Source organism: Castor canadensis, chromosome 1, assembly GCF_047511655.1.
Source record: "Castor canadensis chromosome 1, mCasCan1.hap1v2, whole genome shotgun sequence".
Lineage (NCBI taxonomy): Eukaryota > Metazoa > Chordata > Mammalia > Rodentia > Castoridae > Castor > Castor canadensis.
This window is the reverse complement of record NC_133386.1, coordinates 203,125,507-203,138,894: the sequence shown is the minus strand read 5'-3', so window position 1 is coordinate 203,138,894 and position 13,388 is coordinate 203,125,507. Positions and strand designations below refer to the sequence as shown.

Here is a 13,388-nt window from a genome sequence, read left to right as displayed (position 1 = left end):
AGCACACTGTGCTCCTGCTGAGACCTAGAGGTTCATTTTGAGCATATCACTCATTACGGTGGCCACTGGTGATGAATCGGCACCTCCCACTTTTGCCTGTATACCTGTATCCATCTTCTCATCCACGCATCCATCCACTTACCCACCTATCTACCTATCCACTTGCTCATTCCCGTGTCCTTCCATCTTCGCATCTGTCTCCCCATCTGTCAATCACCCATCCTCAACATCGTTCCATGCATCCACTTATCCAGGCATCCCTGAATCCACCCACACACCCATGCATCCATCCATCCATGCATCCACCCAATATCCATACACCCACCCTCCCATCTCCAAGCATTTATTGTGTCATGAATATCTTCTTTGTGCTATGGGCGAACCAAGATGGGTCAGGACAACCAGTGCAGTAGGCAGAGCAAAACTTCAAGTAGCCCCTTCCCAGTTCCTTACACCCAGATCTACGATCCTGTGCTTCCCGTGTCTTCCATCCCAACTAGGGCAGCCTCCACACTACCTCTTCCAACCTGAAGGGGACAGGTGAGTGCTGGGCACCCTCTCACCCATGTCTTGGAGACCCAGACATGTCTCTAAGTCTTATCCTTGATCCCCCCAACCCTTAGCCTTGTTGGGCCAGAGAAGCACTCCAAGCCTCCTATCCTGTTCAGGCTTCCCTCCAACTTACAAGTAGGCCCAGCTAGTACATCTGGAATTTGACCTTTGACCCTACTCATCCTGCTTCCTTAGCATGCCCCCCAACCCCTCATCCCCACTGAAGCTGGGATCCTGACCTCTGATCTGACCCACCCACTTGCCAGACATCCTACAGCCTCCTCTTAGACGCCCAGCACTGGCCATTGCCCGAAGCATGACTGCGCTCACCACACCCTTGGACCAGGCTCAGGACCGCCCCCAAGGAGCCTCCAGAGGCTGCCTCCCCCAGCCCGGCCCGCCCTGCTGCTGGCTCTCAAGCCAGCTCCCTCCTCTTTTCTAGCCGATTGCAACAGCCTCCTAACTGGTCCCTGGCCTCCGGTCCCCTCCACCCTCCACCCACCAGCCATGGACATCCCTCATCGATCCCTCATTGTGTCTCTCTTCCCATGGCTTCCACAATGGAGTCCCAGCCATTGTGGAACTTCAAGACCTTCCAGACCAACCTCAACTCCTCACCATTCCCCCTCTCATGTCCCTTGTCCCAAGCCCACGGGAGTCCTTTGTGTTTCAAACAGATCTATGTGAGCTCTTGCCTCAGTCAGTACTTTGGGCTCTGGTCTAGGCCTCCTTCCCACTGACATCATGCCTACTGCTCAGTCTCCACTGCAAAAAGAAGACTGGAACAAGAATCAGGAGCCCTTAGTTCTAGTCTGAGCCCTGCTGCTCACTCAGTCTGAGACTCCCTGGACCTCAGTTTTCCCCATTGCAAGAAGACTTGCTGATTGCCAGGGATCTCCCAGTTCTGGGATGGTCTGACTTCATGACCAATGAGTGTGGGAATCAAGTGGGCTTTGACTCCTTGCAGAAGCTCAACTTCCCCACTGCATCTCACTGAGCCCAATGCATCTTACTTGAGCCTCATTCAGTGATTCAACAAACCCTAACTGATCACCATCTCTGGTGCCAGCAGCTTTCCAGGCTCCAGGGATACAGCAGGAAACATTACAATGACGCTGCTGTCATGGAGCTCACAGTCTCCAAGGGCAGAAGTTCTCTACTGAGGTTGATGTAGCAATGTCTGAAGACATTTTTTTTTTTTGCCAGTACTGGGGTTTGAACTCAGGGCTTCAAGCTTGCGAGGCAGGTGCTCTACCACTTGTGCCACTCCACCAGCCCTGTTTTGTGTTGAATATTTTTGAGATAGGGTCTCGCTAACTATTTGCCTGGGCTGGCTTCGAACCCCGATCCTCCTGATCGCTGCCTCCTAAGTAGCTAGGATTACAGGTGTGAGCCACTGGCGCGTGGCTGTCCGGGGACATTTTTGATAAATCTAGTCACATCTAGATAGAAGCCAGGGATACTGCTAAGCATCTTACAAAGCACAGCACAGACCCTACAACAAATAATTACTTCTGCCAAGGCAGAGAAACTGGTTGGGAGGATTTCAGCCATTAGGAGATCAACAATGTCAGAGAGTAATGGGTTCAGAGCAGGGAAATGGAGCAAGACAGGGGCAGGGAGTCTCTGGGGGTGGGGGTGAAGGACTCTGACACTTGAATTGAGTCCTGAGGAAGTTAAGAATAGAGCGTTTGGATACTGCAGGAACAGTGCTGTATGCAGGGTGACTGCAGAGACAAAGGTACTGGGGCAGAGGGCCTGATGAATTTAAGGACTAGCATGGAGATCAGAGTGACTGGAGCAGAGGAAGTGAGGGGACACGGTGGAATTAGTTTGGAGACAGATCGCATGGTGGGAACTTTGGCTTCCTCTGAGTGAGATGAGAGCCTGGACTTCAGAGGGTTCTGAGCAGAGGAGGGACTGGATCTGACTTAGGTTTTTAAAGGATCCCTCCAGCAGGATGGAGCAAGCAAGAGAGATGGTAGAGGCTGTTTTGAGACTCTAGGTGGGAGAGTATAGTCTCATGGGCCATGAGAAGTGGTCAGACTCTGCATCTATTTTGAAAATGGAGTCAACAGGATTTGCTGAGATTCGATGTGGGGTGTGAAAGGGTGAGCTCAAGGTTTGGGGCCTGAGCAATGGAAAGATGGACTTTGCTCTTCTGAGAAGAGGAGAAGTTCCTGTGCTCCATGGGCATAGAACGAAGCTCTGAACATAAAGCAAGTGCTTCATAAGCCCTGGTTCTTAGAGACTAGCCAGGTCTGCCAGGCCTCACAGGGCACTGTAAGGTGGTTAGTAAGACCTAACCTAGTCCCCACCCAGATTTACTCAGAACCCTAAGGAACATTCCTTTAATGTTCCATAGCTCACAAAGCACATTTGCAAACAGCGAGTACTGTGCTACAGTAGCTCCACAGAGCTAAAATCCCTGACATAGCACCCCAGTATCGAAGATAAGAAAAACGGAAGCTGGGTATGGTGGCACTTGCCTATAATCCCAGCACTGCTACACAGTGAGACCCTGTGAAAGAAAGGAAGGGAGGAAGAGAGAAAGAAAAGAAGAAAAATGGAGGTCCAGAGAAGGTCAGTGACTTCCCCAAAGTCACACAGCAGATCAGTGGCAAAGTGGGAATCTGATCCTGCGGATCAGAACCTCTTCCTTACCTTCCCCCCTTCAAAAATGTGCTAAGAATACAAAGGATTTGTTGGTGTCAAGTGCTTGTAGTACCAGTCAGGAGGCCGAGTAGAGGGAAAGCTTGAGTCCAAGAGTTTGGGGCCAGCTTGGACAACACAGCAAAAATTGGCCTCTTAAAAGTAAAATAAAAAGTTAAACAAACAAACAAACAAGAATGCAGAGGCTGTGACTGGGTTAATTCTCCAATTAGCTCCCCAGGGGCCATCCTGGGTGCCTGGCTCAGAGCACATGCCTCCAGCAGCCTCTAGGAAGGGAAGAGGACTCCAGCCAGGTCCATGCAGCAGGCTCTGGGAGCAGGGAGGGCTCCATGATGTGATGCCTGTGTCACACATGCATGTGTCAGTGAACCCAGTACCCATACTGAACCCCTCACAGCCAGCACTGCTTACCCTGAGTACAGCCCAGCCCCCACCCGCCCCTAACCCATGCACCCTGTCCTCCTGCAAGCAGGAGCCCAGAGAGGCATTTCCTGTTTGGGGGCTGCATCCTCTCCATCTAAGCCCAGGTTCCCAGGGCCCCAGGCTGAGCAAGGGTGAGGGGAGGGCAGTACTTAGCCTCATCTCCCCGCCCCCTAACGCTGGCCCAGCTGGAGTCAGAAAGCTTGGGAGTGGGGTGGGCTGAGGAAGGGGCTCAGTGAGTGCACAAGGGGTTTTCAAGCTGCTTCCTGAGTAGCAGACTCCACCATCTTTGCATGTGTACCTAGGCAGCATGTCAGACAGATCCATGCACTTGTGGGAGGGGTCTGCAAGCCTTCCGGGACCATGGTGAGGCAAGGGCTTGGCCTGAGACTGACAGACAGACAGGGTGTCCCAGAACATCTTCCTGGAGTGGGGTTGGGAGAGGAGCGTGCACACCTATATGGGGTCAGAAAGGGATGGCCCGAGCATGTTGTTGGTCTGAGCCTGTGCAGCGGTGTGTGGAGGTCAGTGTGTCCAGATTCAGGTCTCTGTGATTTTCTGTAAAGCGACCTTACCCCACTGCCTGGAGCCGCGGACTGCGCTGGGGTTTTCGGAGGGTCGGGCTGCCTCGCAGGCAGGCGTTTCCCCTTCTCCCTGACTCCCAGCCCTGTGGGGCCTGGGGCTGCCGGTTAACTGCGCCTCCTCCCCTCCTCTGCCCCCCACCCCAGCATCCCCCACCCCACTGCTTCCTGCTCTGGCGGCCCAGCCCCCGGGGAGCTGGAGCCGGGAGCTGGCAGCGGCCCCAGCCGGCTCCTTACAAGGCCCGAGCCCGGCGGGACCCGCCCCCGGCCCGCCCGCCAGAGGCCGCCGTCCCTCCCCCTGTCAAGAGCAGCCGCGGGCCCCGGGCCCGGCCAGTCCGGGGGTTTCGCGATGCTGCTGCGCCTGCTGCTGGCCTGGGCCGCCACCGTGCCCGCGCTGGGCCAGGCCCCCTGGGCCACCGAGCCCCGAGCCGCCTGCAGCCCCAGCAGCTGCTACGCCCTCTTCCCCCGACGCCGCACCTTTCTGGAGGCCTGGCGGGCGTGCCGTGAGCTGGGGGGTGACCTGGCCACTCCGCGGACACCCGAAGAAGCCCAGCGTGTGGACAGTTTGGTGGGTGCCGGCCCGACCAGTGGACTGCTGTGGATTGGGCTGCAGAGGCAGGCACGCCAATGCCAGCCGCAGCGCCCACTGCGAGGTTTCACATGGACCACGGGAGACCAGGACACGGCCTTCACCAATTGGGCCCAGCCAGCGACCGGAGGGCCCTGCCCGGCCCAGCGCTGTGCTGCTCTTGAGGCCAGCGGTGAGCATCGCTGGCTTGAGGGCTCCTGCACGCTGGCTGTTGATGGTTACCTGTGCCAGTTCGGCTTCGAGGGCGCCTGCCGAGCATTACCAGATGAGGTGGGCCAGGCTGGCCCAGCAGTCTACACGACACCCTTCCACCTGGTCTCTACAGAGTTGGAGTGGCTGCCCTTTGGCTCCGTGGCTGCTGTGCAGTGCCAAGCTGGCAGAGGAGCCTCTCTGCTCTGCGTGAAGCAGCCTTCAGGTGGGGTGGGCTGGTCCCAGGCTGGACCTCTGTGCCCAGGGACTGGCTGTGGTCCAGACAATGGGGGCTGTGAACACGAGTGTGTGGAGGAGGTTGATGGTCATGTGTCCTGCCGCTGCACTGAGGGCTTCCGACTGGCCGCAGATGGACACAGTTGTGAGGACCCCTGTGCTCAGGCCCCGTGTGAGCAGCAGTGTGAGCCTGGTGGGCCACAAGGCTACAGCTGCCACTGTCGCCTGGGCTTCCGGCCAGCTGAGGATGAGCCACACCGCTGCGTGGACACGGATGAGTGCCAGATCGCCGGTGTGTGCCAGCAGATGTGTGTCAACTACGTTGGTGGCTTTGAGTGCTATTGCAGCGAGGGTCATGAGCTTGAGGCAGATGGCATCAGCTGTAGCCCTGCAGGGGCCATGGGTGCCCGAGCTTCCCAGGACCTTGGAGATGAGTTGCTGGATGATGGGGAGGAAGGAGAAGATGAAGAGGAGGCCTGGGAGGTCTTCGATGGTGGCTGGACAGAGGAGCCTGGAATCCTGTGGATGGAGCCTACACAGCCCCCTGACTTTCGCCTGGCCTATCGACCCAGCTTCCCAGAGGACAGAGAGCCGAGGAGACCCTACCCGGAGCCCACATGGCCACCCCCACTCAGTGCCCCCAGGGTCCCCTCAGTGCTCTCTGCCACTGGACCTGTGGTGGTCTCTGCCACACGCCCTACACTGCCTTCTGCCCACCAGACCCCTATTATCTCTGCCACCCTGAACCCTGCCCACCAGCCCCCCATGGTCCCTGCCACGCACCCAGCTGTGCTCCCTGACCGCCAGATCCCCAGGATCGAGGTCAGCTATCCAGATCTGCCCCCTGTCCACCAGCCTCCCATTATCTCAGCCAGATATCCCAAACTGTCCCCTGCCCACCAGCCCCCCATGTTTCCAGATACCCAGGCCACCACTCATCTGCCTCGAATCCCAGCTAACACTGCCCCTCAGGGCACCATCTCTAGTGCCCGTCAAGTCCCTATGGCCCCAAATGTCCCAGCCTTCAAAAGCCAGGCCCCCCACCTTTCCATTATCTCCACTGTCCAGCCCCCTCTGCCCACCACTTCCAGGTCCCCTGTGACTGCTGTCCATCACAAACTTAGACCTGCTGCTTCCCAGCCTCCAGACCTCCCTACTCCCCTGCCTCCTCAGAGTTCAGCTAACCAGACCTTCCGCATCAGCACTACCCAGTCCCATTCCAAAGCCCCCCAAGTCCCAAGGCAAGGAGGCTCTGGTCCCAAGTTGGCCCCATGGCTGCCCTCAGTGGCCCCTACAGCAGCTCCAACAGCCCTGGCAGAGGCTGGTCTGGCAGGTCGAAGCCAGAGGGATGACCGGTGGCTGCTGGTGGCACTCCTGGTGCCAACATGTGTCTTCTTGGTGGTCCTACTTGCGCTGGGCATTGTGTACTGCACCCGCTGTGGCCCCCATGCATCCAACAAGCGCATCACTGACTGCTATCGCTGGGTCACTCATGCTGGGAGCAAGGGCCCCACGGAACCCATGCCCCCCAGGGGCAGCCTGACAGGGGTACAGACCTGCAGAACCAGTGTGTGATGCAGGCACAGATTCCCCCTGCGGGGTCGGGGGAAGGGACATGCGCTGGACACATGGCTGAGGCTGCGCCAGGGATCCGTGGGGGCTGCCCAGCTGGACAGAGAGATTCCGCTCCCAGGGCCCAGCACTCATGGCAGAGGATATGCCAAGTTCCCCAGGACCTCAGGGGTGGGTGTTGGGGTCTTCTCCAATAAATGGGGTGCCAACCTCACCCAAAGCTCCTGACCTGCATTGGTGCCTGAGGGAAGGGTCTGGGAGATCTCAGAGAGAAGGAATGGATCTTCCTTCAGTTTGTCTGGGTAAGGTAAGACCCCTTAAGGGAGGTATGCGTCAGGAATGCTCAGGGAAGCAGGAGCTGAGAAGGCCAGGCTTGCCCACTGTCACACGGCAAGCCCAGGAGTCTGAGGTTTGGCAGGGGGAGAATTCTGTATTTGTTCCTCTTTTGACTGAAACTCTGAGAAAGTGCTGAATCTGGGAAGGTGTCCTGGGATGAGGGCTTCTGCTAAACTGGGGTTTAGGGGTCAAAGATGGGCTCTGGGGCTAGTATCAGGAGAAAGAAGGAGCATGCAGTGGGTGAGTTTCTCTGAACTTTCTTCTGAACACACTGTCCTTGAAGGCTGCCCAGAAGTCAGGAGCTGGAGCTCAGGGTAATCTTAAGAGGAGGCGCTCCTGCCTCTTGTTCTGGGGAGTATCCTGAATCAGAGCCCAGAAAGCTGAAATGGGGAGAGCGCAAACCCAGGTCTAGTTTCCTGGGCAGCCTCAGGAGCAAGGCCTTCTCGTTAGGGGCCACACTTTGCTCTTCTCCGTGTGGGGTGGCAGTGAGGTGGGCTCCGGGAGAACTCAGCAGACCCTAACTTGAATGAAGGTCCTGAAGGGTCTGGTCAAAGATCACAGCAGCATGTGGGGTAACCTCCCTCATCCTGGGTTTACAGCCATGGGGGAGGGGCAGGACCTGGGCGGAGGAGGCGCCGGTTCCCACCACCTCTATAATTTTTCAGTTTCAGCCTCTCCTGGCCTCTAATTAACACGGGGCAACGCCGCCACCACCACCCCGGCAGGAGAGGAGGGGTGACCCAGCGCCCCTTCCCTACCCAGAGCTCTGTGCCATCCCCTGGATCAGGGACTGGGCCCCAGGGAACCAGGAGAGGCGGAGCTGGAGCTGGGGACGAATCTGGGGGGTCGCAGAGGAGGCGGAGGGAACGCTATGCACCGCCCCCCGTCGCCACTCTCACGTTCCCCTAACTCAAACCAGACGCCCCTGCCAGATCCTGTCCAGCTTTAACCTGGGAGACGCCGCTAAGGAGGTTTGCTGAACGGAAGTGGGGGTCGCGGGGCTGCCCAGACTCCTGGGGTCTGGGAAGGAGGTGAGGGCGCAGCATGAGGAATGACACTGTCGTCCGAGACGGGAAGACTGGAGTTCCCTCTCGTGACCCAGGTCAGGGACTCCAGAGAGCCCCGAAGGCAGGAAAGGGTTAAATGCACTGCAGTCGGCGGGGGGATGGGAGTGGGGAAGGGGGCCCAGAGCCGGCTCTTTGTCATCCGGTAATGAGCACCAGATGCGGAGCTGCGTGCGGGCCTAAACAGACGGCCTCCCAGGACAGAGCCCCCGCCTGCGCCGGGCCCAGGCTCCGCCCAAGCCGCAAGCGGTGTTTTAGGCTCCGCCCCTTGACTGTCACACCCCGCCTCATCCAGAGGCAGCCCGGGACTCCGGTGCAATCCGCTAGGTTCCTTGGAGCCATGAGCCACGCCCCCCTGGGGAGCTCTCCAGAAACCCCGCCCACCAAAGCCACAAGCCCCGCCCCCTGCCAGCTCAGAGATTCCTGCAGGTTACCCCGCCCCTCTACCCTATCAGCTCAAGACCCCGCCCACCAACAGCATAAGCCCCGCCTCCTCCGCTGGGCCGTTGCAGAGGGAGACAGATTTATTAGTCCTGTCTTCCTCGAGGTATGAACTCCGCCCAGAGTTTACACGTTCTCACGCATTCATGTGCCCTGCCTAACACAACTGCAGGCTCCGCCCCTTCACAGAGTCGGGGACTCTTCAGGGAATCCCGCAGAGATATTAACTCTGTCCCGGAGAGAGGCGAGCTCCGCCTCCTGCAGAGAACTTGTAAAGCTCTTCTGTAGGCTCCGCCCCCAGCATCAAGCCCCGCCTCCTCACCTAGCTCACACCAGCGGTAGAATTCCGCCCGCGTACAGCTAATGCACTTCACATAGAGGTAATGGCTCACCCCTGAAGATGCCCCGTGAAGATGCTCACAAGCCCCGCCCCTGAGTCTTTGAAGTCGCGCCCACCCAGAGAATCACCTCCCCAGACTTTGCGCACAAGTACCACCCACGCAGGGTATGTAAACCAATGTCCCTCAAGCCCCGCCTCCTGGTTGCAATAACCACGCCCACATTTAGGCTCCACCTTCTGGGACGCAAGCCCAGCCTGCTCCCGGCCTCAGTCGCCCTGATGGAGCGCACAGACTCGTTAGACCTCCGAATCCGTCGTCTCTGGCCAAGATGCCCCAGAACACCGCCCTGGCACCCTCTCCTTCCTCTACCCACGCTGTCCGTTGGTCAGGATTCCCAGTTCTCTGGCTGGAGGAGTGTCGAGGAAGCTGGCGTCGATGAGTGGGACTTTAGCGCCACCTGGCTTTGGCACCGCGGACTTACAGCTACCGGGAGACCTCACTTGAGACCCTTCATTTGTTAGATGTTTGTGTTACTTAAATATCTACCAACTCCCCCTTCCCCACGCAGGACAGGCGGCCTTCATTGTACTTGCAAATCCGTCCCCAAGGGAGCTTCACGCCAGCCTTTAAGTCACCTTGTGAGTCTTTAAAGAGGTTGGTGGAACTCCGCCTCCTCCACTATGAGTAAGTTCTGTCCTCAGGAGTGAAAACATAGCTTTTCACCTAGGGACCCAGAATTCCTAGTGGGTTCCCCTCTTCCCCACTCAGCTCTCCAAAGTGTGGGCACTTTTCCTAGGGTGCGGGTTCTGCGGGTGGGTTTGGCTCAGAAGCCTTGCGTGGGAGTGGAAGGTCATAGCTTTTAAGGAAGAGTCCACATCAGGCGGTATTCAGAGCAGACCTCTCAGCGCCCATCACTGCATGAATCTGAAAATACTTTCCTGCTCATCCCTTCACAGGGAGCTCCAGAGGGCAGGAGCTCCAGAGGGCAGGAGCTCCAGGGGGCAGGAGCTCCATAAAATGTTTTCAAAGGCTACTGGGCCAGACTGGGAGCCACAGAGGAGGAGGGAGCCATCATCAACTAAACTCTGACTGGGCACCCTTCGCCCCAGGCCTGAGGCACCCAGTGGAGCTCAAGTGACAACTTTACCCACAGCCACTTCCTGACAACTTCAGGCCTGGGGAGTGGAATTCTTTTCAGGTACTGGGGCTTGAACTCAGGGCCTACTTCTTAAGCCACTCCACCAGCCCTTTTTTGTGATGGGTTTTTTTCAAGATAGGGTCTCAGGAAGTATTTGCCCAGACTGGCTTTGGACCTTGATCCTCCTGATCTCTGCCTCCTGAGTAGCTAGGATTATAGGTGTGAGCCACCAGTGTCCAGCTGCTTTAGTTATTTTTTTAATACAGCCTTGAGTCAGCCTAGACTATGATTCTGTTTATACCCCCTTCATAGCTGGTATGACACCAAGCCCAGTTTATTGATTGAGATGGGATCTCACTGACTATTTGCCCTGGCAGCCTCAAACTGGAGTCCAACTGATGTCTGCCTCTTGAGTAGCTGGGATTACAGGCATGAGCCACTGTGTGCCTGGCCCCAGTTAGGGCCTTTTTTTTTCACGTTTAAATTAGCATATATTAGTAATACAGGGGATTAATTGTGATAATTCCATACATGTGTACAGTGTACTTTGAACAAGTCTACCCCTCCGTTAAGTGCCAATTCTTATCCCAATTTCCAGATGTGGAAGCTGAAAGCACTTGCCTAAGTCAAGCCGTCTGCCCTAGTTGGCCCAATGAGAAGTGGAGGTTTGAATACAGATGGCCCCCGGGGTCTTTCCCCTATAGCAAAGCCAGGCCACACCTGATAGCCACCTCTGTAATCAGAAAATGCCCACCTCTCAGAAACTGGCTTTTAAGGGCTCATGAAGCTGCAAGACACAGATTCTCAGAGAGGCTGGAGGCACTGGGATCGACTTCTTCCCAGGAAGAGTGAGTCATCTCTGGTTTGAGGGGTGATGCTAGTGAACAAGGCATTGCCTGTGAATATGGGGTCCAGATCACGTGCCCAGATGAGGTGCAGCTTTAGGGCACTTGGCAGTCCAGGCTTTGCATGGTTGATGAGTTCAGGGATTTTTCATCAGGGGGCAAAGGAGAACAGTGGTCAGAGCCAGCACTGTGTCTCTTACACACTTAGTTAGAGCCAGCTTTGCTATTTAATGACTGGGGGACTTTTAGCAAGTACCCTAATGTCTCTGACCTTGCCTCCTCATCTGAGGAAATGGATGCCATAGTAGCTAGTATATCCACAATAGCCTGTCACTTATCCATCTGTTCACTCATGTATTCAGTGTTTGAAACATTGCTATACATCAGAGACTCCACCAGGGAGAAAGTGGCCAGAGAAGGGAGCAGCAGCAAGAATCCCTAGGGTAGCTGGGTGCCAGTGGCTCACGCCTGTAATCCTAGGAAGCAGAGATCAGGAGGATCATGATTTCAAGCCAGCCTGGACAAGTAGTTTGTGAAACTGTATCTTGAAAAAAAACCATCACAAAAAAGGGTTGGTGGAATTGTTCAAGTGCCTGTTTAGCAAGGATGAGGCCCTGAGTTCAAACCCCAGTACCACCAGAGGAGAGAGAGAGAGACAGAGAGAGAGAGAGAGAAAGAGAGAGAGAGAGAAGAGAGTGAGTTGAGTTGGGAGAAGAAAGAAAAATTGGGAGGTGGAGAGCAAGTGGGTTGGAACAGGACCCAGCATCTGGTTAAACGTCAAGCAGAGGAAGAGGCTGACATGGCTCCTGGGTTACTTGTTTCCTACGTGGTGCCATTCACAGAGGTAAAGGCACGGGAGCAGCCACTCTTGGGATCATGTGATCAGTGCTGTGGTTTATCTCTGCCACATCTTGTGTTGAAATTTAGCTACCAATGTAATGTGTTGCAAGATGGTGAGGCCTAGTGGAAGGTGTCGGGGGGTGAGGGGAGCACTAAGACAATCAGTTTGGATATGTGGAGTTTCAGGTAGTTTGGAGACCATCCAAGAGGATTGGACTGCCCAAGAAGACACCAGGATACCCAAATCTGGACTCAAAACAGAGGCTCAGCCAGGCATGATGGCACATGCCTGTAATCCCACTACTTAGGAGGCAGGAGGGTAGAAAGTTAGTGAGAGCCTCAGAACCAAAAACAATAACAACAACAAAAAAAACCAGTTCTAAGCAAAAATACACATTTGAGTTTCCATTATAATGTGTGCTGCTAGGAGAATTCCAGAAACCACCAGTGCTACCACCTTAAACACCGAGAGCCCTAACACTCCTACCCTTGGCTTCCCACTGTTTTATGTAACTAACAGAATACCGCAGACGTTAGAAGTCTATTCTAGAGGCTTGGAAGTCCAAGATCAAGGTGCCAGGATCCATTGAGGGCCTTCTTGCTGCATATAACATGGTGGAGGGTGAGACGAATGAGGTGCTAGCTCAGATCTCTTCCTTTTCCTGAAAAGCCACTAATCCCATCATTGGGCCCATCCTTGTGACTTCATCCAACCCCAATTACCTCCCAAAGGCCCATCTCCAAATATCATCAACATAGGACCTTGGAGGTTAAGTTTCCTACAAATGAACTTGGGGGACACAGCCCAAGTGAGGCAAGCAATGGAGGAGTGGAAATCCTACCCTAACTTTTTGTAGGTTCACATTGTTTGTCTAAATGATCATATATTCAGTCTGCAATTAAAGGTTCAAACTTGATCTTTATTAAAATAGTCTTCATACTTTTATAGTAATTTTTTTTGCCTCATAACGTATTGTGCTTTTATAACAAATTGAAAGAAATCTAACTGGGTACCGGTGGCATGCCTATAATCCTAGCCACTCAGGAAGCAGAGATCAGGAGGATCATGGTTCAAAGCCAATCCGGGAAAATAGTTTGAGAGACCCTAACTCAAAAAAAAACCTATCACAAAAAAAAAATAGGGTTGTGGAGTGGCTTAAGGTATAGGCCTGAGTTCAAGCCCTAGTACCGCATAAAAAAGAAGAGCAAATATTCTATTTAACAAGTATTTTTATTTTACTCAGTTTAATTTTATAAATTTTTATTTGTGGTACTGGGGTTTGAACTCAGGGTCTCTGCTTGCTGGGCAGGTGGTCTACCACTTGAGCCAAGCCCCCAGCAGGGGTCTCCCATATTTTGCTCAGGGCTGGCCTCAGACCAATCATTTTACCTATGCTTCCCACATGTCTGGGATGGCAGTTGTGTGACACCATGCTTGCTTGGCTTTTGGTTGAGATGGCATCTCACTAACTTTGTCCCTGGGCCATCTTCCTGATGTCTGCCTCCTGAGTAGCTGTGATTATAGGCATGAGCCATCTTGCCAGGCCTTTATAAGGTTTTTTGTTAGTTC

At 54.9% G+C, this 13,388-nt stretch overlaps 1 protein-coding gene across 1 annotated transcript; it reads left to right on the top strand.

Annotated features, from left to right (window-relative positions):
• The first annotated feature begins 4,549 nt into the window (after nt 1-4,549).
• On the top strand, nt 4,550-7,041 carry Cd248 (CD248 molecule). Its single transcript, XM_020164742.2, has one exon. It carries the CDS (start codon nt 4,576-4,578, stop codon nt 6,814-6,816), a length of 2,241 nt encoding a protein of 746 aa, XP_020020331.2. The 5' UTR covers nt 4,550-4,575; the 3' UTR covers nt 6,817-7,041.
• Nucleotides 7,042-13,388: the final 6,347 nt, after the last annotated feature.

What these genes read in the sequence shown, in the direction of transcription:
- Cd248 (XM_020164742.2), top strand. Translation starts at nt 4,576, where the DNA reads ATGCTGCTGCGCCTGCTGCTGGCCTGGGCCGCCACCGTGCCCGCGCTG.